We start from the raw sequence: 23,505 nt of genomic DNA on the forward strand, positions 1-23,505 counted from the left end.
GACCTTTAGATTTATAAAGAGGACAGAGAGACAGAACAGCCCAGAGTACTGAGACCTTTAGATTTATAAAGAGGACAGAGAGACAGAGCAGCTCAGAGTACTGAGACCTTTAGATTTATAAAGAGGACAGAGTAGTGTAGAGTGAGTCTGTACCAACCTGGTCAGTTATAAATATTTATGTAACATGTCTTTGTGTTGTTCAAACCAAACTGTCTCACAGTCCCAGACTGGATCTGTCCTCTGCCGACACTGTCTTTCTGCCGACACTGTCTTTCTGCCGACACTGTCTTTCTGCCGACACTGTCTTTCTGCCGACAGCCAAGGCTACATCCCTACAATCCTGTCTCTGTGTTGCCATGTCCCTAATCCCCATCTCTGTGTTGCCATGTCCCTAATCACTGTCTCTGTGTTGCCTTGTCCCTAATCCCTGTCTCTGTGTTGCCATGTCCCTAGTCCCTGTCTCTGTGTTGCCGTGTCCTAGTCTCTGTGTTGCCGTGTTCTAGTCTCTGTGTTGCCGTGTTCTAGTCTCTGTGTTGCCGTGTCCTAGTCTCTGTGTTGCCATGTCCCTAATCCCCATCTCTGTGTTGCCATGTCCCTAATCCCCGTCTCTGTGTTGCCATGTCCCTAATCCCTGTCTCTGTGTTGCCATGTCCCTAATCTCTGTCTCTGTGTTGCCGTGTCCCTAATCCCCGTCGCTGTGTTGCCGTGTCCCTAATCCCCGTCTCTGTGTTGCCGTGTCCCTAATCCCTGTCTCTGTGTTGCCATTTCTAATCCCTCTCTCCTGTCTCTGTGTTTTCCAGTGAGGCCCAGTGATGACGAGGACCAACAGGAGAAGGCTCTGTCCCAGGCGTATGATGCCATGCCAGATGTCCGCTCCCCACTCGACATCCTCAGGAAGAGAGAGGAGAGACGACGCATCGGTAAGGCTCCAAACCCAATACCGTGTTTACACAGGTCCTTTATGTGGTTTAGGTCTAGATACACACTGTCATTTATATAGTCCCTGACTGTCTGGACTCTACACACTGTCATCTATATAGTCCCTGACTGTCTGGACTCTACACACTGTCATTATATAGTCCCTGACTGTCTGGACTCTACACCCTGTCATTTATATAGTCCCTGACTGCCTGGACTCTACACACTGTCATTTATATAGTCCCTGACTGTTTGGACTCTACACACTGTCATTATATAGTCCCTGACTGTCTGGACTCTACACACTGTCATTTATATAGTCCCTGACTGTCTGGACTCTACACACTGTCATTTATATAGTCCCTGACTGTCTGGACTCTACACCCTGACTGTCATTTATATAGTCCCTGTCTGTCTGGACTCTACACACTGTCATTTATATAGTCCCTGACTGTCTGGACTCTACACACTGACTGTCATTTATATAGTCCCTGACTGTCTGGACTCTACACCCTGTCATTTATATCGTCCCTGACTGTTTGGACTCTACACACTGTCATTTATATAGTCCCTGACTGTCTGGACTCTACACCCTGACTGTCATTTATATAGTCCCTGACTGTCTGGACTCTACAACCTGACTGTCATTTATATAGTCCCTGACTGTCTGGACTCTACACCCTGACTGTCATTTATATAGTCCCTGACTGTCTGGACTCTACACACTGACTGTCATTTATATCGTCCCTGACTGTCTGGACTCTACACACTGACTGTCATTTATATAGTCCCTGACTGTCTGGACACTACACACTGACTGTCATTTATATAGTCCCTGACTGTCTGGACTCTACACACTGTCATTTATATAGTCCCTGACTGTCTGGACTCTACACACTGACTGTCATTTATATAGTCCCTGACTGTCTGGACTCTACACCCTGACTGTCATTTATATAGTCCCTGACTGTCTGGAATCTACACCCTGACTGTCATTTATATAGTCCCTGACTGTCTGGACTCTACACCCTGACTGTCATTTATATAGTCCCTGACTGTCTGGACTCTACACACTGTCATTTATATAGTCCCTGACTGTCAGGACTCTACACCCTGTCATTATATAGTCCCTGACTGTCTGGACTCTACACACTGACTGTCATTTATATCGTCCCTGACTGTCTGGACTCTACACCCTGACTGTCATTTATATAGTCCCTGACTGTCTGGACTCTACACACTGACTGTCATTTATATAGTCCCTGACTGTCTGGACTCTACACACTGTCATTTATATAGTCCCTGACTGTCTGGACTCTACACACTGTCATTTATATCGTCCCTGACTGTCTGGACTCTACACCATGTTATCACCTGATACCCCGTGTGTATAACCATGTTATCACCTGGTACCCCGTGTGTATAGCCATGTTATCACCTGGTACCATATGGTCTGAGTCTAAACGGGATCCATTTAGTTTTTACCTGTATACTTACTCACCTGGCTTAATGACTCTTCCTCTTTCCACCCTCCACCTCTTCTTCTCCCTCCTCCACCTCCCCTCTCCTCCACCTCCCCGTTAATTCCTCCTCCCTCCTCCACCTCCCCTCTCCTCCACCTCCCCGTTAATTCCTCCTCCCTCCTCCACCTCTTCTTCTCCCTCCTCCACCTCCCCTCTCCTCCACCTCCCCGTTAATTCCTCCTCCCTCCTCCACCTCCCCTCTCCTCCACCTCCCCGTTAATTCCTCCTCCCTCCTCCACCTCCCCTCTCCTCCACCTCCCCGTTAATTCCTCCTCCCTCCTCCACCTCCCCTCTCCTCCACCTCCCCGTTAATTCCTCCTCCCTCCTCCACCTCCCCTCTCCTCCACCTCCCCGTTAATTCCTCCTCCCTCCTCCACCTCCCTTCTCCTTCCCCAGGTAAGGCCCACCTGCGGCGGGCTGTGATAGGTCATGAGGAGGGTCTGAGGATCCATAGTCTGTGTCGTCACCTCAGGAAGCTGGATGTGCTCCAGGCCATCCTCCAGGCCAGTCACAACCGTTCCCTGGCCAAGTTCAATGACAACGACCGAGAGGACGAGTTCACAGACTACATGGAGGCTCCAGACATCGTCTGTGAGTCAATCAATCAATCAAATGTATTTGTAAAGCTCCAGACATCATCTGTGAGTCAATCAATCAATTGTATTTGTGAAGCCCCCAACATCTGTGTAATTAATCAATCAATTGTATTTGTAAAGCCCCCAACATCTGTGTAATTAATCAATCAATTGTATTTGTGAAGCCCCCAACATCTGTGTAATTAATCAATCAATTGTATTTGTGAAGCCCCCAACATCTGTGTAATTAATCAATCAATTGAGGGGGTCTGACTGTCAAATGTACCTCATGTCATTAGAGAGACAGAGGGGGTCTGACTGTCAAATGTACCTCATGTCATTAGAGAGACAGAGGGGGTCTGACTGTCAAATGTACCTCATGTCATTAGAGAGACAGAGGGGGTCTGACTGTTGGACCTCATTACATTAGAGAGACAGAGGGGGTCTGGCTGTTGGACCTCATTACATTAGAGAGACAGAGGGGGTCTGGCTGTTGGACCTCATGTCATTAGAGAGACAGGGGGGGGTCTGGCTGTTGGACCTCATTACAATTGGTCTGTTCCATCGGTGGTGTGGATTGTAAGACTAGACATACAATGTAACTTCCTGGTTGGTTCTCATGTGAAATTACCTTCAACCTCCTAATAACCTTTTAAAACAGCTGTTTAGTAGGTCCAGGATGTTGTGATGCTGTAATGTTTACAGTGTGGCCATGCGCTCCCTGTCGTGCTGAACCCCAGAGGACGTTGGCAGGTTGTGTGTGTTGTTGTGGTAATAAACAGACCTGTTTTCCCTCCTCAGCTAAAACGGAGCACAAGGCAGAGATGGAAACGCCCATGGCCACAAAGGTGAAAGTCACAGACTTTTTCCGGAGGCTGGTATGTGGGCTTACTAATTTCTTTTAACATTTTCAGGGCTGCTGTTCCAGACACAGATTGTTAAAGCCTAGTCCTGGACTATGAAGCTTGGTGAATGGAGAATCACCAGTAACTCTTAAAACTCCTCTTATAGTCTGGGACTGAGATTAATCTGTGTCTGGGAAACCGTCCCGTCGTGTAAAATATCTACGGTGTTTTCAGAAATTGGCATCACAAAGCTCTGGATTTGTGTGTTGTTGTTTTTTAAAAAACAGTTGAGTTCAGTTCAACTTTCCTTTGAACACCCAGATGGTGTGATGCTGTTTTCTGAATCCGACCCAACAGAACCACTATGGCAGTACTAACATTAACCCTGGAGACAGTGACCCAACAGAACCACTATGGCAGTACTAACATTAACCCTGGAGACAGTGACCCAACAGAACCACTATGGCATTACTAACATTAACCCTGGAGACAGTGATCCAACAGAACCACTATGGCAGTACTAACATTAACCCTGGAGACAGTGATCCAACAGAACCACTATGGCAGTACTAACATTAACCCTGGAGACAGTGACCCAACAGAACCACTATGGCAGTACTAACATTAACCCTGGAGACAGAGACCCAACAGAACCACTATGGCAGTACTAACATTAACCCTGGAGACAGTGACCCAACAGAACCACTATGGCAGTACTAACATTAACCCTGGAGACAGTGATCCAACAGAACCACTATGGCAGTACTAACATTAACCCTGGAGACAGTGACCCAACAGAACCACTATGGCAGTACTAACATTAACCCTGGAGACAGTGATCCAACAGAACCACTATGGCAGTACTAACATTAACCCTGGAGACAGTAATCCGCCCCAACAGAACCACTATGGCAGTACTAACATTAACCCTGGAGACAGTGACCCAACAGAACCACTATGGCATTACTAACATTAACCCTGGAGACAGTGACCCAACAGAACCACTATGGCAGTACTAACATTAACCCTGGAGACAGTGACCCAACAGAACCACTATGGCAGTACTAACATTAACCCTGGAGACAGTGACCCAACAGAACCACTATGGCAGTACTAACATTAACCCTGGAGACAGTGATCCAACAGAACCACTATGGCAGTACTAACATTAACCCTGGAGACAGTGACCCAACAGAACCACTATGGCAGTACTAACATTAACCCTGGAGACAGTGACCCAACAGAACCACTATGGCAGTACTAACATTAACCCTGGAGACAGTGACCCAACAGAACCACTATGGCAGTACTAACATTAACCCTGGAGACAGTGACCCAACAGAACCACTATGGCAGTACTAACATTAACCCTGGAGACAGTGATCCAACAGAACCACTATGGCAGTACTAACATTAACCCTGGAGACAGTGACCCAACAGAACCACTATGGCAGTACTAACATTAACCCTGGAGACAGTGACCCAACAGAACCACTATGGCAGTACTAACATTAACCCTGGAGACAGTGATCCAACAGAACCACTATGGCAGTACTAACATTAACCCTGGAGACAGTGACCCAACAGAACCACTATGGCAGTACTAACATTAACCCTGGAGACAGTGACCCAACAGAACCACTATGGCAGTACTAACATTAACCCTGGAGACAGTGACCCAACAGAACCACTATGGCAGTACTAACATTAACCCTGGAGACAGTGACCCAACAGAACCACTATGGCAGTACTAACATTAACCCTGGAGACAGTGACCCAACAGAACCACTATGGCAGTACTAACATTAACCCTGGAGACAGTGACCCAACAGAACCACTATGGCAGTACTAACATTAACCCTGGAGACAGTGACCCAACAGAACCACTATGGCAGTACTAACATTAACCCTGGAGACAGAGACCCAACAGAACCACTATGGCAGTACTAACATTAACCCTGGAGACAGAGACCCAACAGAACCACTATGGCAGTACTAACATTAACCCTGGAGACAGTGATCCAACAGAACCACTATGGCAGTACTAACATTAACCCTGGAGACAGAGACCCAACAGAACCACTATGGCAGTACTAACATTACACCTGGAGACAGTGACCCAACAGAACCTCTATGGCAGTACTAACATTACACCTGGAGACAGTGACCCAACAGAACCACTATGGCAGTACTAACATTAACCCTGGAGACAGTGACCCAACAGAACCACTATGGCAGTACTAACATTAACCCTGGAGACAGTGACCCAACAGAACCACTATGGCAGTACTAACATTACACCTGGAGACAGTGACCCAACAGAACCACTATGGCAGTACTAACATTAACCCTGGAGACAGTGATCCAACAGAACCACTATGGGAGTACTAACATTACACCTGGAGACAGTGACCCAACAGAACCACTATGGCAGTACTAACATTAACCCTGGAGACAGTGACCCAACAGAACCACTATGGCAGTACTAACATTACACCTGGAGACAGAGACCCAACAGAACCACTATGGCAGTACTAACATTAACCCTGGAGACAGTGATCCAACAGAACCACTATGGCAGTACTAACATTAACCCTGGAGACAGAGACCCAACAGAACCACTATGGCAGTACTAACATTAACCCTGGAGACAGTGACCCAACAGAACCACTATGGCAGTACTAACATTAACCCTGGAGACAGTGATCCAACAGAACCACTATGGCAGTACTAACATTAACCCTGGAGACAGAGACCCAACAGAACCACTATGGCAGTACTAACATTAACCCTGGAGACAGTGATCCAACAGAACCACTATGGCATTACTAACATTAACCCTGGAGACAGAGACCCAACAGAACCACTATGGCAGTACTAACATTAACCCTGGAGACAGTGATCCAACAGAACCACTATGGCAGTACTAACATTAACCCTGGAGACAGTGACCCAACAGAACCACTATGGCAGTACTAACATTAACCCTGGAGACAGTGATCCAACAGAACCACTATGGCAGTACTAACATTAACCCTGGAGACAGTGACCCAACAGAACCACTATGGCATTACTAACATTAACCCTGGAGACAGTGATCCAACAGAACCACTATGGCATTACTAACATTAACCCTGGAGACAGTGACCCAACAGAACCACTATGGCAGTACTAACATTAACCCTGGAGACAGTGACCCAACAGAACCACTATGGCAGTACTAACATTAACCCTGGAGACAGTGATCCAACAGAACCACTATGGCAGTACTAACATTAACCCTGGAGACAGAGACCCAACAGAACCACTATGGCATTACTAACATTAACCCTGGAGACAGTGACCCAACAGAACCACTATGGCAGTACTAACATTAACCCTGGAGACAGTGACCCAACAGAACCACTATGGCAGTACTAACATTAACCCTGGAGACAGTGATCCAACAGAACCACTATGGCAGTACTAACATTAACCCTGGAGACAGTGATCCAACAGAACCACTGTGGCAGTACTAACATTAACCCTGGAGACAGTGACCCAACAGAACCACTATGGCAGTACTAACATTAACCCTGGAGACAGAGACCCAACAGAACCACTATGGCAGTACTAACATTATCCCTGGAGACAGTGACCCAACAGAACCACTATGGCAGTACTAACATTAACCCTGGAGACAGTGATCCAACAGAACCACTATGGCAGTACTAACATTAACCCTGGAGACAGTGACCCAACAGAACCACTATGGCAGTACTAACATTAACCCTGGAGACAGTGATCCAACAGAACCACTATGGCAGTACTAACATTAACCCTGGAGACAGTGACCCAACAGAACCACTATGGCAGTACTAACATTAACCCTGGAGACAGTGATCCAACAGAACCACTATGGCAGTACTAACATTATCCCTGGAGACAGTGACCCAACAGAACCACTATGGCAGTACTAACATTAACCCTGGAGACAGTGATCCAACAGAACCACTATGGCAGTACTAACATTAACCCTGGAGACAGTGATCCAACAGAACCACTATGGCAGTACTAACATTAACCCTGGAGACAGTGACCCAACAGAACCACTATGGCAGTACTAACATTAACCCTGGAGACAGTGATCCAACAGAACCACTGTGGCAGTACTAACATTAACCCTGGAGACAGTGATCCAACAGAACCACTATGGCAGTACTAACATTAACCCTGGAGACAGTGATCCAACAGAACCACTATGGCAGTACTAACATTAACCCTGGAGACAGTGATCCAACAGAACCACTATGGCAGTACTAACATTAACCCTGGAGACAGTGATCCAACAGAACCACTATGGCAGTACTAACATTAACCCTGGAGACAGTGACCCAACAGAACCACTATGGCAGTACTAACATTATCCCTGGAGACAGTGACCCAACAGAACCACTATGGCAGTACTAACATTATCCCTGGAGACAGTGACCCAACAGAACCACTATGGCAGTACTAACATTATCCCTGGAGACAGTGACCCAACAGAACCACTATGGCAGTACTAACATTAACCCTGGAGACAGTGATCCAACAGAACCACTATGGCAGTACTAACATTAACCCTGGAGACAGTGATCCAACAGAACCACTATGGCAGTACTAACATTAACCCTGGAGACAGTGATCCAACAGAACCACTATGGCAGTACTAACATTAACCCTGGAGACAGTGACCCAACAGAACCACTATGGCAGTACTAACATTAACCCTGGAGACAGTGACCCAACAGAACCACTATGGCAGTACTAACATTAACCCTGGAGACAGTGACCCAACAGAACCACTATGGCAGTACTAACATTAACCCTGGAGACAGTGACCCAACAGAACCACCATGGCAGTACTAACATTAACCCTGGAGACAGTGACCCAACAGAACCACTATGGCAGTACTAACATTAACCCTGGAGACAGTGACCCAACAGAACCACTATGGCAGTACTAACATTAACCCTGGAGACAGTGACCCAACAGAACCACTATGGCAGTACTAACATTAACCCTGGAGACAGTGATCCAACAGAACCACTATGGCAGTACTAACATTAACCCTGGAGACAGAGACCCAACAGAACCACTATGGCAGTACTAACATTAACCCTGGAGACAGTGACCCAACAGAACCACTATGGCAGTACTAACATTAACCCTGGAGACAGTGACCCAACAGAACCACTATGGCAGTACTAACATTAACCCTGGAGACAGTGACCCAACATAACCACTATGGCAGTACTAACATTAACCCTGGAGACAGTGATCCAACAGAACCACTATGGCAGTACTAACATTAACCCTGGAGACAGTGACCCAACAGAACCACTATGGCAGTACTAACATTAACCCTGGAGACAGTGATCCAACAGAACCACTATGGCAGTACTAACATTAACCCTGGAGACAGTGATCCAACAGAACCACTATGGCAGTACTAACATTAACCCTGGAGACAGTGATCCAACAGAACCACTATGGCAGTACTAACATTAACCCTGGAGACAGTGATCCAACAGAACCACTATGGCAGTACTAACATTAACCCTGGAGACAGTGATCCAACAGAACCACTATGGCAGTACTAACATTAACCCTGGAGACAGTGATCCAACAGAACCACTATGGCAGTACTAACATTAACCCTGGAGACAGTGATCCAACAGAACCACTATGGCAGTACTAACATTAACCCTGGAGACAGTGATCCGCCCCAACAGAACGGGTCGACTCTAGGTCATTAACAGTGGTGTTGAACTTAATAAGTCTCTTTCCTCAGCCTCCTTGTCTTGATGAATCAATAACATTAACAATGGTGGTGTCCTAAACGCACCCTCATCTATTCCCTACATAGTACCCTACCTCTGACCAGGCTCCATAGTACCCTTTGACCAGGCTCCATAGTGCCCTACATAGTGACCAGGCTCCATAGTACCCTTTGACCAGGCTCCATAGTGCCCTACATAGTGACCAGGCTCCATAGTGCCCTACATAGTGACCAGGCTCCATAGTGCCCTACCTTTGACCAGGCTCCATAGTACCCTACATAGTGACCAGGCTCCATAGTGCCCTACATAGTGACCAGGCTCCATAGTGCCCTCTGACCAGGCTCCATAGTGCCCTACATAGTGACCAGGCTCCATAGTACCCTTTGACCAGGCTCCATAGTACCCTTTGACCAGGCTCCATAGTGCCCTACCTTTGACCAGGCTCCATAGTGCCCTACATAGTGACCAGGCTCCATAGTGCCCTACCTTTGACCAGGCTCCATAGTGCCCTACATAGTGACCAGGCTCCATAGTACCCTACATAGTGACCAGGCTCCATAGTACCCTACCTTTGACCAGGCTCCATAGTACCCTACATAGTGACCAGGCTCCATAGTGCCCTACCTTTGACCAGGCTCCATAGTGCCCTACCTTTGACCAGGCTCCATAGTGCCCTACCTTTGACCAGACTCCATAGTGCCCTACCTTTGACCAGGCTCCATAGTACCCTACCTTTGACCAGGCTCCATAGTGCCCTACCTTTGACCAGGCTCCATAGTGCCCTACCTTTGACCAGGCTCCATAGTGCCCTACCTTTGACCAGGCTCCATAGTGCTCTGCCTTTGACCAGACTCCATAGTGCCCTACCTTTGACCAGGCTCCATAGTACCCTACCTCTGAGCAGGCTCCATAGTACCCTACCTCTGACCAGGCTCCATAGTACCCTCTGACCAGGCTCCATAGTACCCTCTGACCAGGCTCCATAGTACCCTCTGACCAGGCTCCATAGTACCCTACATAGTGACCAGGCTCCATAGTACCCTACCTCTGACCAGGCTCCATAGTACCCTACCTCTGACCAGGCTCCATAGTGCCCTACCTTTGACCAGGCTCCATAGTGCCCTCTGACCAGGCTCCATAGTGCCCTACCTCTGACCAGGCTCCATAGTGCCCTACCTCTCACCAGGCTCCATAGTGCCCTACCTCTGACCAGGCTCCATAGTGCCCTACCTCTGACCAGGCTCCATAGTGCCCTACCTCTGACCAGGCTCCATAGTGCCCTACCTCTGACCAGTCTCCATAGTGCCCTACCTCTGACCAGGCTCCATAGTGCCCTACCTCTGACCAGGCTCCATAGTGCCCTCTGACCAGGCTCCATAGTGCCCTGCCTTTGACCAGGCTCCATAGTGCCTTACCTTTGACCAGGCTCCATAGTGCCCTCTGACCAGGCTCCATAGTGCCCTGCCTTTGACCAGGCTCCATAGTGCCCTGCCTTTGACCAGGCTCCATAGTGCCCTGCCTTTGACCAGGCTCCATAGTGCCCTACCTTTGACCAGGCTCCATAGTGCCCTACCTTTGACCAGGCTCCATAGTGCCCTACCTTTGACCAGGCTCCATAGTACCCTCTGACCAGGCTCCATAGTGCCCTACCTTTGACCAGGCTCCATATTACCCTCTGACCAGGCTCCATAGTACCCTTTGACCAGGCTCCATAGTGCCCTACCTTTGACCAGGCTCCATAGTGCCCTCTGACCAGGCTCCATAGTGCCCTACCTTTGACCAGGCTCCATAGTGCCCTACCTTAGACCAGGCTCCATAGTGCCCTATATAGTGACCAGGCTCCATAGTGCCTTACCTTTAACCAGGCTCCATAGTGCCCTCTGACCAGGCTCCATAGTGCCCTACCTTTGACCAGGCTCCATAGTGCCCTCTGACCAGGCTCCATAGTGCCCTACCTTTGACCAGGCTCCATAGTGCCCTACCTTAGACCAGGCTCCATAGTGCCCTATATAGTGACCAGGCTCCATAGTGCCTTACCTTTAACCAGGCTCCATAGTGCCCTCTGACCAGGCTCCATAGTGCCCTCTGACCAGGCTCCATAGTGCCCTGCCTTTGACCAGGCGCCATAGTGCCCTTAGCCCAGGCTCCATAGTGCCCTCTGACCAGGCTCCATAGTGCCCTCTGACCAGGCTCCATAGTGCCCTCTGACCAGGCTCCATAGTGCCCTAACTTTGACCAGGCTCCATAGTCCCCTACCTTTGACCAGGCTCCATAGTGCCCTACATAGTGACCAGGCTCCATAGTGCCCTACCTTTGACCAGGCTCCATAGTGCCCTACCTTTGACCAGGCTCCATAGTGCCCTACCTCTGACCAGGCTCCATAGTACCCTCTGACCAGGCTCCATAGTGCTCTGCCTTTGACCAGGCTCCATAGTGCCCTACCTTTGTCCAGGCTCCATAGTACCCTACCTCTGACCAGGCTCCATAGTACCCTGCCTTTGACCAGGCTCCATAGTGCCCTACCTTTGACCAGGCTCCATAGTGCCCTACCTTTGACCAGGCTCCATAGTACCCTCTGACCAGGCTCCATAGTACCCTCTGACCAGGCTCCATAGTGCTCTGCCTTTGACCAGGCTCCATAGTGCCCTACCTTTGTCCAGGCTCCATAGTACCCTACCTCTGACCAGGCTCCATAGTACCCTCTGACCAGGCTCCATAGTACCCTGCCTTTGACCAGGCTCCATAGTCCTCTGCCTTTGACCAGGCTCCATAGTGCCCTACCTTTGTCCAGGCTCCATAGTACCCTACCTCTGACCAGGCTCCATAGTACCCTCTGACCAGGCTCCATAGTACCCTACCTTTGACCAGGTCCCTTAGTACCATTTCGGATGCACACTGTCAGTCCTATCAAGGTTTGAGGTGTCCATGGTAAGTTTTCATAATAACCTGCCCTCCCCCTCCAGGGTCCTCTGTCAGTGTTCTCTGCTAAGCAACGCTGGACAGCTCCTCGTACCGTCAGGCTGAGACTGGAGGACAGAGACCTGGGCTTCACCCTGAGAGGAGACCCTGCACCTGTACAGGTTACCTCCCTGGACCCACTCTGCCCTGCCGCTGTGAGTCTGCTATACTACTGGTTACTGGTGGGGAAGGGTTAGGCTGACGCACACTTAGGCTAATGGGGGGGAAGGGTTAGGCTGACGCACACTTAGGCTAATGGGGGGAAGGGTTAGGCTGACGCACATTTAGCCTCCAGGAGGGAAGGGTTAGGCTGACGCACATTTAGGCTAAAGGAGGGAAGGTTTTTGTGCTTAGGGGTGTGTCCTGTTGGAAAGTGAACCTCCACCACAGTCTGAGGTCCTGAGCGCTCTGGAGCAGGTTTTCATCAAGGATCTCTCTGTACTTTTCTCCGTTCAACTTTCCCTTGATCCTGACTAGTCTCCCAGTCCCTCCTGCTGAAAAACCTCCCCACAGCATGATGCTGCCACCACCATGTTTCACCGTAGGGATGGTGCCAGGTTTCCTCCAGACGTGAAGCTAGGCATTCAGGCCAAAGATTTCAATCTTGATTTCATCAGACCAGAGAATCTTGTTTCTCGGTCTGAGAGTCTTTTAGGTGCCTTTTGGCAAACTCCAAGTGGGCTGTCATTTGCCTTTTACTGAGGAGTGGCTTCCGTCTGGCCACTCTACCATAAAGGCCTAATTGGTGGAGTGCTGCAGAGATGGCTGTCCTTCTGGAAGGTTCTCCCATCTCCACAGAGGAACTCTGGAGCTCTGTCAGACCGACCATCAGGTGTTTTTGTCACCTCCCTGACCAAAGCCCTTCTCCCCCGATTGTTCAGTTTGGCCGAGTCAAGGGGTCTGAATATTTTCTGAATACATTGTATATCCCCCCCACTAGTACTTTAATGAAGACAGCTTCTCCATCCCGGAGGGGTTTTCCAGGGGCATTTAGTAGTCTGGCGTTCCTAAATGCCAGAGGGGAAATCAATCATTTCCAGGGGCATTTAGTAGTCTGGCGTTCCTAAATGCCAGAGGGGAAATCAATCATTTCCAGGGGCATTTAGTAGTCTGGCGTTCCTAAATGACAGAGGGGAAATCAATCATTTCCAGGGGCATTTAGTAGTCTGGCGTTCCTAAATGACAGAGGGGAAATCAATCATTTCCAGGGGCATTTAGTAGTCTGGCGTTCCTAAATGCCAGAGGGGAAATCAATCATTTCCAGGGGCATTTAGTAGTCTGGCGACCTAAATGACAGAGGGGAAATCAATCATTTCCAGGGGCATTTAGTAGTCTGGCGTTCCTAAATGACAGAGGGGAAATCAATCATTTCCAGGGGCATTTAGTAGTCTGGCGTTCCTAAATGACAGAGGGGAAATCAATCATTTCCAGGGGCATTTAGTAGTCTGGCGTTCCTAAATGCCAGAGGGGAAATCAATCATTTCCAGGGGCATTTAGTAGTCTGGCGTTCCTAAATGACAGAGGGGAAATCAATCATTTCCAGGGGCATTTAGTAGTCTGGCGTTCCTAAATGCCAGAGGGGAAATCAATCATTTCCAGGGGCATTTAGTAGTCTGGCGTTCCTAAATGCCAGAGGGGAAATCAATCATTTCCAGGGGCATTTAGTAGTCTGGCGTTCCTAAATGACAGAGGGGAAATCAATCATTTCCAGGGGCATTTAGTAGTCTGGCGTTCCTAAATGCCAGAGGGGAAATCAATCATTTCCAGGGGCATTTAGTAGTCTGGCGTTCCTAAATGCCAGAGGGGAAATCAATCATTTCCAGGGGCATTTAGTAGTCTGGCGTTCCTAAATGCCAGAGGGGAAATCAATCATTTCCAGGGGCATTTAGTAGTCTGGCGTTCCTAAATGCCAGAGGGGAAATCAATCATTTCCAGGGGCATTTAGTAGTCTGGCGTTCCTAAATTCCAGAGGGGAAATCAATCATTTCCAGGGGCATTTAGTAGTCTGGCGTTCCTAAATTCCAGAGGGGAAATCAATCATTTCCAGGGGCATTTAGTAGTCTGGCGTTCCTAAATGCCAGAGGGGAAATCAATCATTTCCAGGGGCATTTAGTAGTCTGGCGACCTAAATGACAGAGGGGAAATCAATCATTTCCAGGGGCATTTAGTAGTCTGGCGTTCCTAAATGACAGAGGGGAAATCAATCATTTCCAGGGGCATTTAGTAGTCTGGCGTTCCTAAATGACAGAGGGGAAATCAATCATTTCCAGGGGCATTTAGTAGTCTGGCGTTCCTAAATGACAGAGGGGAAATCAATCATTTCCAGGGGCATTTAGTAGTCTGGCGTTCCTAAATGACAGAGGGGAAATCAATCATTTCCAGGGGCATTTAGTAGTCTGGCGTTCCTAAATGCCAGAGGGGAAATCAATCATTTCCAGGGGCATTTAGTAGTCTGGCGTTCCTAAATGACAGAGGGGAAATCAATCATTTCCAGGGGCATTTAGTAGTCTGGCGTTCCTAAATGCCAGAGGGGAAATCAATCATTTCCAGGGGCATTTAGTAGTCTGGCGTTCCTAAATGCCAGAGGGGAAATCAATCATTTCCAGGGGCATTTAGTAGTCTGGCGTTCCTAAATGCCAGAGGGGAAATCAATCATTTCCAGGGGCATTTAGTAGTCTGGCGTTCCTAAATGACAGAGGGGAAATCAATCATTTCCAGGGGCATTTAGTAGTCTGGCGTTCCTAAATGCCAGAGGGGAAATCAATCATTTCCAGGGGCATTTAGTAGTCTGGCGTTCCTAAATGCCAGAGGGGAAATCAATCATTTCCAGGGGCATTTAGTAGTCTGGCGTTCCTAAATGCCAGAGGGGAAATCAATCATTTCCAGGGGCATTTAGTAGTCTGGCGACCTAAATGCCAGAGGGGAAATCAATCATTTCCAGGGGCATTTAGTAGTCTGGCGACCTACATGCCAGAAGGGAAATCAATCATTTCCAGGGGCATTTAGTAGTCTGGCGACCTAAATGCCAGAAGGGAAATCAATAATTTCCAGGGGCATTTAGTAGTCTGGTGACCTAAATGCCAGAACTGAGCAAGAAACGGGCAACCATTGCAGAACAAACACCAGTGTAAATACAAACCATATGGATGTTTTATTCAGTTTCCCTTTTGTACTTTAACTATTTGCACATCGTTGCAACACTGTAAATGGACTTATGACATTTTGAAATGTCTTTATTCTTCTGGAAACTTCCATGAGTGTAATGTTTACTGTTCATTTTTGATTATTTCACTTTTATGTTTTATTTCAGTTGCTTTGGCAATGTTAACATGTTTCCCATGCCAGTAAAGCCAATTGAATTGAATTGAGGGAGAGACCTATTTAGGTTGCCATTTCAGACAGCCAGTGTTATCTCTGGGACTGACCCTCCCCCCTTGTTAAAAACCTCCTTCCACCTGTTGTTCATGACTAAATGTTGTTATCTCTCTGTTACCAGGTCGACGGGCTGAAAGAGGGGGACTACATTGTTGCCGTGGGAGACGCGGACTGTAAGTGGATGGTAGTGAGCGAGGTGATGCGGCTGCTGAAGGATGTGAACGAGGACGGGATCGACATCCGCGTTGTTAGCTTGATGGACAGCGGCCTGCCCATGGTAAGGTCCGCCTTCTGGCTCTGACTGGCTCCTGAGGAAGCCTGGAAGGTTCTTATTGGCTCCTGAGGAAGCCTGGAAGGTTCTTATTGGCTCCTGAGGAAGCCTGGAAGGTCCTTAGTGGCTCCTGAGGATGCCTGGAAGGTCCTTATTGGCTCCTGAGGATGCCTGGAAGGTCCTTAGTGGCTCCCGAGGATGCCTGGAAGGTCCTTAGTGGCTCCCGAGGATGCCTGGAAGGTCCTTAGTGGCTCCCGAGGATGCCTGGAAGGTCCTTAGTGGCTCCTGAGGATGCCTGGAAGGTCCTTAGTGGCTCCTGAGGATGCCTGGAAGGGCCTTAGTGGCTCCTGAGGATGCCTGGAAGGGCCTTAGTGGCTCCTGAGGATGCCTGGAAGGGCCTTAGTGGCTCCTGAGGATGCCTGGAAGGGCCTTAGTGGCTCCTGAGGATGCCTGGAAGGGCCTTAGTGGCTCCTGAGGATGCCTGGAAGGGCCTTAGTAGCTCCTGAGGATGCCTGGAAGGGCCTTAGTGGCCCCTGAGGATGCCTGGAAGGTCCTTATTGGCTCCTGAGGAAGCCTGGAAGGTTCTAATTGGCTCCTGAGGATGCCTGGACGGTCACCCTTTCTGTTTCCTCAGTGGTGACCGACAGGCGATGGCAGATCAATTGCGATATGCATTAAGTTGTTATCAGTGCTGTCAAACTCTCAGCTCTCGATGAGTATCTCTCTTTCTCAGCTCTCGATGAGGAGTTCCTCTCTCTCTCTCAGCTCTCGATGAGGAGTTCCTCTCTCTCTCTAACCTCTCGATGAGGAGTTCCTCTCTCTCTCTCTCTCAGCTCTCGATGAGGAGTTCCTCTCTCTCTCTCAGCTCTCGATGAGGAGTTCCTCTCTCTCTCTCTCTCAGCTCTCGATGAGGAGTTCCTCTCTCTCTCTCTCTCAGCTCTCGATGAGGAGTTCCTCTCTCTCTCTCTCTCAGCTCTCGATGAGGAGTTCCTCTCTCTCTCTCTCTCAGCTCTCGATGAGGAGTTCCTCTCTCTCTCAGCTTGGTGATGAGGAGTTCCCCTCTCTCTCAGCTCTCGATGAGGAGTTCCTCTCTCTCTCAGCTTGGTGATGAGGAGTTCCTCTCTCTCTCAGCTTGGTGATGAGGAGTTCCTCTCTCTCTCAGCTTGGTGATGAGGAGTTCCTCTCTCTCTCAGCTTGGTGATGAGGAGTTCCTCTCTCTCTCAGCTTGGTGATTACATACAGAAGGTGCAGTTTCCCATCTGAATGTGCTCTTCTTTTCATTTAGTCAAATGGATAACTACTGCAGGAAGCGTTTTATATTATGTGACAATACCCTGATTTTTGGGGGAACATTTGTAAAACTCATACAGTTTAATTCATATAAGTAGAAATTTGAAATGTTTAGTCTTTACCTGTAGTAATATCCTCTCTCCCCCCCTCCTCTCTCCCTCTCTTTCTCTCTCTCCCTCATCTTCCTCTCCTCCCTCCCTCCCTCCCTCCCTCAGCCCACTAAGAGTGCCACGTACTGCGGAGGTATATCTAAGACCTACTCCATGATCTGCCTGGCATTCGACGACGACAAGAGCCCCAAGGGCCGCAAGGTGACCAAGAAGGGCTCCTTCCTGTCCTGGGGCGTGAAGAACCACCTGAAGAGCTCCAGCACCCTGAGCCTCCCTACAGCAGACTACTCTGGAACACTGCCTTGGAACAAACCCTGTCCCACCTTCCCTTCCTCCAGCTCCTACAACGACTCCGCTCTTTACTAGAGAAGGAAACATACTGGACTGTACAGACACTCTACTGGGTTAGAGAATACTGTGTTAAGGTCTCAAATGGCACCCTATTCCCCATATAGTGCAGTACTTTGGAGGTCTATGGGCTCTGGTCTAAAGTAGTGCACTATATAGGGAATAGGGTGCCATTGTGGGCACACTTGTTAAATCCACTTTAATCAGTGTAGATGAAGGGGATTTTCAAAGAAGGATTTTCAAGCCTTGAGACAATTGAGACATGGATTGTATTTGTGTGCCAATCAGAGGGTGAATGGGCAAGACAAAATATTTAAGTGTCTTTGAACAGGGTATGGTTGTAGGTGCCAGGCGCACCGGTTTGTGTGAAGAACTGCAACGCTGCTGAGTTTTTCACTCTCAACAGTTTCCCGTGTGAATCAAGAATGGTCCACCACCCAAAGGACATCCAGCCAACTTGACACCACTGTGGGAAGCACTGGAGTCAACATGGGCCAGCATCCCTGTGGAACGCTCTCAACAGCTTGTAGAGTCCATGCCCCGACACATTGAGGCTGTTCTGTCACATTGAGGCTGTTCTGTCACATTGAGGCTGTTTCTTTCACATTGAGGCTGTTTCTTTCACATTGAGGCTGTTCTGACACATTGAGGCTGTTCTGTCACATTCAGGCTGTTCTGTTCTGTCACATTGAGTCTGTTCTGTCACATTGAGGCTGTTCTGTCACATTGAGGCTGTTCTGACACATTGAGGCTGTTCTGTCACATTCAGGCTGTTCTGTCACATTGAGGCTGTTCTGTTCTGTCACATTGAGTCTGTTCTGTCACATTGAGGCTGTTCTGTCACATTGAGGCTGTTCTGTTCTGTCACATTGAGGCTGTTCTGTCACATTGAGACTGTTCCGAGGGCAAAAAGGATGGAGGTGTCACTCTATATTAGGAAGGTGTTCTTAATGTTTTGTATACTCGGTGTTCTTAATGTTTTGTATACTCGGTGTGTTGATATTCTAATGTAAAAAATGTCAAGTTATACTATGTAGATATCCCACTATGTAGAAGGTGAAGGATGTAACTCTGAAACCAGGAAGTGATACGTCTGTAGTGAGTGTTGTGATAGGCTAACACAATGCGCTGTAAGCTGATGAAAATAGATTTCTTTATTTTTTTATTTTTGTGTGTAATTTCTCGTTAAGACAATTACTGTGGTTGATATGAAGGAATATTGTGTGTGGTGGGCTGTTCTGATGTAGGCCTTGTGAAATCTCTGTGTTTTAGATTTTATTGGCATGTCAGGGGAGGGAGGGAGAAGAGGGGGAGATAGGGGGCCTGGGTTGAGGGGAAAAGAGGAAGGGAGGGGGCCTGGGTTGAGGGGAAAAGAGGAAGGGAGGGGGCCTGGGTTGAGGGGAAAAGAGGAAGGGAGGGGGCCTGGGTTGAGGGGAAAAGAGGGAGGGATGGAGAGGGGGGCCTGGGTTGAGGGGAAAAGAGGGGGCCTGGGTTGAGGGGAAAAGAGGGGGCCTGCGCAGTGTAATAAACCAAAAAACCTCTGGGCCATCGAGACACAGCTCTCACCTAAGCTTCTGCCATATTGTAATAGTGAGTTCTAACAAGCCTTTAAATGAAACTCGTCGTAGTTAAACACTAATATCCATCCCCCCTCCTCCTGTACTGCTGACCGGCAGCCATTTTAAACACTAATATCCATCCCCCCTCCTCCTGTACTGCTGACCGGCAGCCATTTTGAACACTAATATCCATCCCCCTCCTCCTGTACAGCTGACCGGCAGCCATTTTGAAACTGGTCGTAGTTAAACACTAATATCCATCCCCCCTCCTCCTGTACTGCTGACCGGCAGCCATTTTGAAACACTAATATCCATCCCCCCGCCTCCTGTACTGCTGACCGGCAGCCATTTTGAAACACTAATATCCATCCCCCCGCCTCCTGTACTGCTGACCGGCAGCCATTTTGAAACACTAATATCCATCCCCCCGCCTCCTGTACTGCTGACCGGCAGCCATTTTGAAACACTAATATCCATCCCCCCGCCTCCTGTACTGCTGACCGGCAGCCATTTTAAACACTAATATCCATCCCCCTCCTCCTGTACTGCTGACCGGCAGCCATTTTGAAACTCGTCGTAGTTAAACACTAATATCCATCCCCCCTCCTCCTGTACTGCTGACTGGCAGCCATTTTGAAACTCGTCGCAGTTAAACACTAATATCCATCCCCCTCCTCCTGTACTGCTGACCGGCAGCCATTTTGAAACTCGTCGCAGTTAAACACTAATATCCATCCCCCCTCCTCCTGTACTGCTGACCGGCAGCCATTTTGAAACTCATCGTAGTTAAACACTAATATCCATCCCCCCTCCTCCTGTACTGCTGACCGGCAGCCATTTTGAAACTCGTCGCAGTTAAACACTAATATCCATCCCCCCTCCTCCTGTACTGCTGACCGGCAGCCATTTTGAAACTCGTCGCAGTTAAACACTAATATCCATCCCCCCTCCTCCTGTACTGCTGACCGGCAGCCATTTTAATGACAACCTTTCTTGGTAGAGCAGGGAGAAGTCTCCCTACCAGCGGACAGATGTGGTTCTATCTCTGTGGATGTTTGTGTAATATTTGCTGTTAAAAATGAAGGCTATTTTGTAAAAGGGAAAAAGACTGGTTGTGTTGTCTGTTTTTTGTCTCCGGTGTTCAGTGTATTTGCAGATGCTAACGTTAATATAACAGTATACAACAGGTTCATGTTCATTTAGCAAAGCCTGGGTTCCATTGAAGGGAAGAGTCCCTGTTTGATTCCACCATTGTGATTATACTGGTCTCTAGTGGTTTCTAGTGGTTTCTATGGGTTTCTAGTGGTCTCTAGTGGTTTCTATGGGTCTCTAGTGGTCTCTAGTGGTTTCTAGTGGTTTCTATGGGTTTCTAGTGGTCTCTAGTGGTTTCTATGGGTCTCTAGTGGTCTCTAGTGGTTTCTATTGGTTTCTAGTGGTCTCTAGTGGTTTCTATGGGTTTCTAGTGGTTTCTATGGGTCTCTAGTGGTCTCTAGTGGTTTCTATGGGTTTCTAGTGGTCTCTAGTGGTTTCTAGTGGTTTCTATGGGTTTCTATGGGGTTCTAGTGGTCTCTAGTGGTTTCTACGGGTTTCTAGTGGTTTCTATGGGTTTCTAGTGGTCTCTAGTGGTTTCTATGGGTTTCTAGTGGTCTCTAGTGGTTTCTAGTGGTTTCTACTGGTCTCTACTGGTCTCTAGTGGTTTCTACTGGTTTCTACTGGTCTCTAGTGGTCTCTAATGGTTTCTACTGGTCTCTAGTGGTTTCTACTGGTCTCTACTGGTCTCTAGTGGTTTATATGGGTTTCTACTGGTCTCTACTGGTCTCTAGTGGTTTCTACTGGTTTCTACTGGTCTCTAGTGGTCTCTACTGGATGTCCACCTGAACATTTTTCTGACACTGCAGTGTTGCACTTTCTTATCTACCAAGTAGATTATTATACGTTTTGATAATCAAATTATTTCTGTAATAAAAATCCAACAACAAGAAACATCTGAATATCTGTGTGTGTACATTGTAAAGTGTTTGTAGACGGTAAAGTTGTGAAGTCTGTTGGCTGTTGCAAAGTAATGTATTTTCTGAGATCATTGTCTTCAAAGGGGTATGTAAAAAAATGTAGATATATTTTCACTGCGTTTCATCTTCTTTCAGGAAATGCCACTCGCGGCTTCCTGAATTCTACAACGCAGCACATTGTGTGCAGGTCATAGGTACTCTAGGTTTGATTGTAAACACACCTGTTGGACAGTCACAATCCCTTTCTGTTGCTCGTCCCATCTTTACTGAACTCAATTGTGGCTAAATAGTTGTTGTACAGTTTTTATGATGCTTGTGTTAACTGTACTCCAACTATTGCCTCACTAGTACAGTTTATAACATATCCTGCTCCAGTTATGTGTAAATATAAAGTCACATTATTATGAAGGAAAATGAATTGAAGGGCATATTGACTTCATGTGTGTAGGAATTTATATGATTGAGTTGAGATATTATTGTAAAATGCTTTTCTGTTGGGAGGCGTACAGTATACTGCATGATTATAAACTATGAATCTCTGTTGGGAGGCGTACAGTATACTGCATGATTATAAACTATCAATAATCTCTGTTGGGAGGCGTACAGTATACTGCATGATTATAAACTATCAATAATCTCTGTTGGGAGGCGTACAGTATACTGCATGATTATAAACTATGAATCTCTGTTGGGAGGCGTACAGTATACTGCATGATTATAAACTATGAATCTCTGTTGGGAGGCGTACAGTATACTGCATGATTATAAACTATCAATAATCTCTGTTGGGAGGTGTACAGTATACTGCATGATTATAAACTATGAATCTCTGTTGGGAGGCGTACAGTATACTGCATGATTATAAACTATCAATAATCTCTGTTGGGAGGCGTACAGTATACTGCATGATTATAAACTATGAATCTCTGTTGGGAGGCGTACAGTATACTGCATGATTATAAACTATCAATAATCTCTGTTGGGAGGCGTACAGTATACTGCATGATTATAAACTATGAATCTCTGTTGGGAGGCGTACAGTATACTGCATGATTATAAACTATCAATAATCTCTGTTGGGAGGCATATATTGAATATATCTTCATAGTCCTCATGTTTTCTGTTGGGAGGCATATATTGAATATATCTTCACAGTCCTCATGTTTTCTGCAGTGGGGGGGTACACCCCAAATGGCCCCCTATTCCCTATATAATGAGCCCATAGAGCGCTGGTTAGAAGTAGTTCACTCTACAGGGGATAGGAGGCCATTTTGGACGGACTCCTCGTTGTTGTTGTTCTCCTGTTGGTTTCCATGGTTTCACTCTGTACCTCCTTTCTTACTGCCGGATACAAAACAGCTGTGGGGACAATGTCTTGCTGTTGATCGATGTACAGTCCGTTATTTTATCATTGTGTATGTATGTTTGTCCTCGGTCAACTTAAATCTCAATAAACTATGTGAATAAACTGAATAGATGAAGCATCTTTCTGCCTTCCATGGGGGGGACATTACATCCATAGTGGAGTGAGTTGGAGCATCTTTCTGCCTTCCATAGGGGGGACATTACATCCATAGTGGAGTGAGTTGGAGCATCTTTCTGCCTTCCATAGGGGGGACATTACATCCATAGTGGAGTGAGTTGGAGCATCTTTCTGCCTTCCATAGGGGGGACATTACATCCATAGTGGAGTGAGTTGGAGCATCGTTCTGCCTTCCATAGGGGGACATTACATCCATAGTGGAGTGAGTTGGAGCATTGTTCTGCCTTCCATAGGGGGGACATTACATCCATAGTGGAGTGAGTTGGAGCATCTTTCTGCCTTCCATAGGGGGGACATTACATCCATAGTGGAGTGAGTTGGAGCATCGTTCTGCCTTCCATAGGGGGACATTACATCCATAGTGGAGTGAGTTGGA

General features: G+C 47.7%; 1 protein-coding gene across 4 annotated transcripts in view; it reads left to right on the plus strand.

Annotated features, from left to right (window-relative positions):
• The window catches only part of rhpn2 (rhophilin, Rho GTPase binding protein 2), a 71,982-nt gene extending 48,923 nt beyond the window's left edge, over positions 1 to 23,059 (plus strand). The window contains exons 10-16 of one of the 4 annotated variants that reach the window (XR_016492401.1): positions 801 to 920; positions 2,838 to 3,032; positions 3,818 to 3,894; positions 12,630 to 12,779; positions 16,121 to 16,276; positions 17,776 to 18,609; positions 18,650 to 21,701. Coding sequence is in view for 2 of the 4 variants with exons in the window: in XM_090223380.1 (XP_090079506.1) it covers positions 801 to 920; positions 2,838 to 3,032; positions 3,818 to 3,894; positions 12,630 to 12,779; positions 16,121 to 16,276; positions 17,776 to 18,036 (959 nt within the window). In the remaining 2 variants the exon portion in view is untranslated. Of the gene's footprint in view, positions 1 to 800; positions 921 to 2,837; positions 3,033 to 3,817; positions 3,895 to 12,629; positions 12,780 to 16,120; positions 16,277 to 17,775 lie in introns of all 4 variants that reach the window. The other 3 variants (XR_016492402.1, XM_090223381.1, XM_090223380.1) reach the window with 3 other exon arrangements.
• The last annotated feature ends 446 nt before the right edge of the window (positions 23,060 to 23,505 follow it).

Source organism: Oncorhynchus mykiss, chromosome 26 (assembly GCF_057628025.1).
Source record: "Oncorhynchus mykiss isolate SJ-2025 chromosome 26, ASM5762802v1, whole genome shotgun sequence".
In the NCBI taxonomy this organism is placed as follows: Eukaryota; Metazoa; Chordata; class Actinopteri; order Salmoniformes; family Salmonidae; genus Oncorhynchus; species Oncorhynchus mykiss.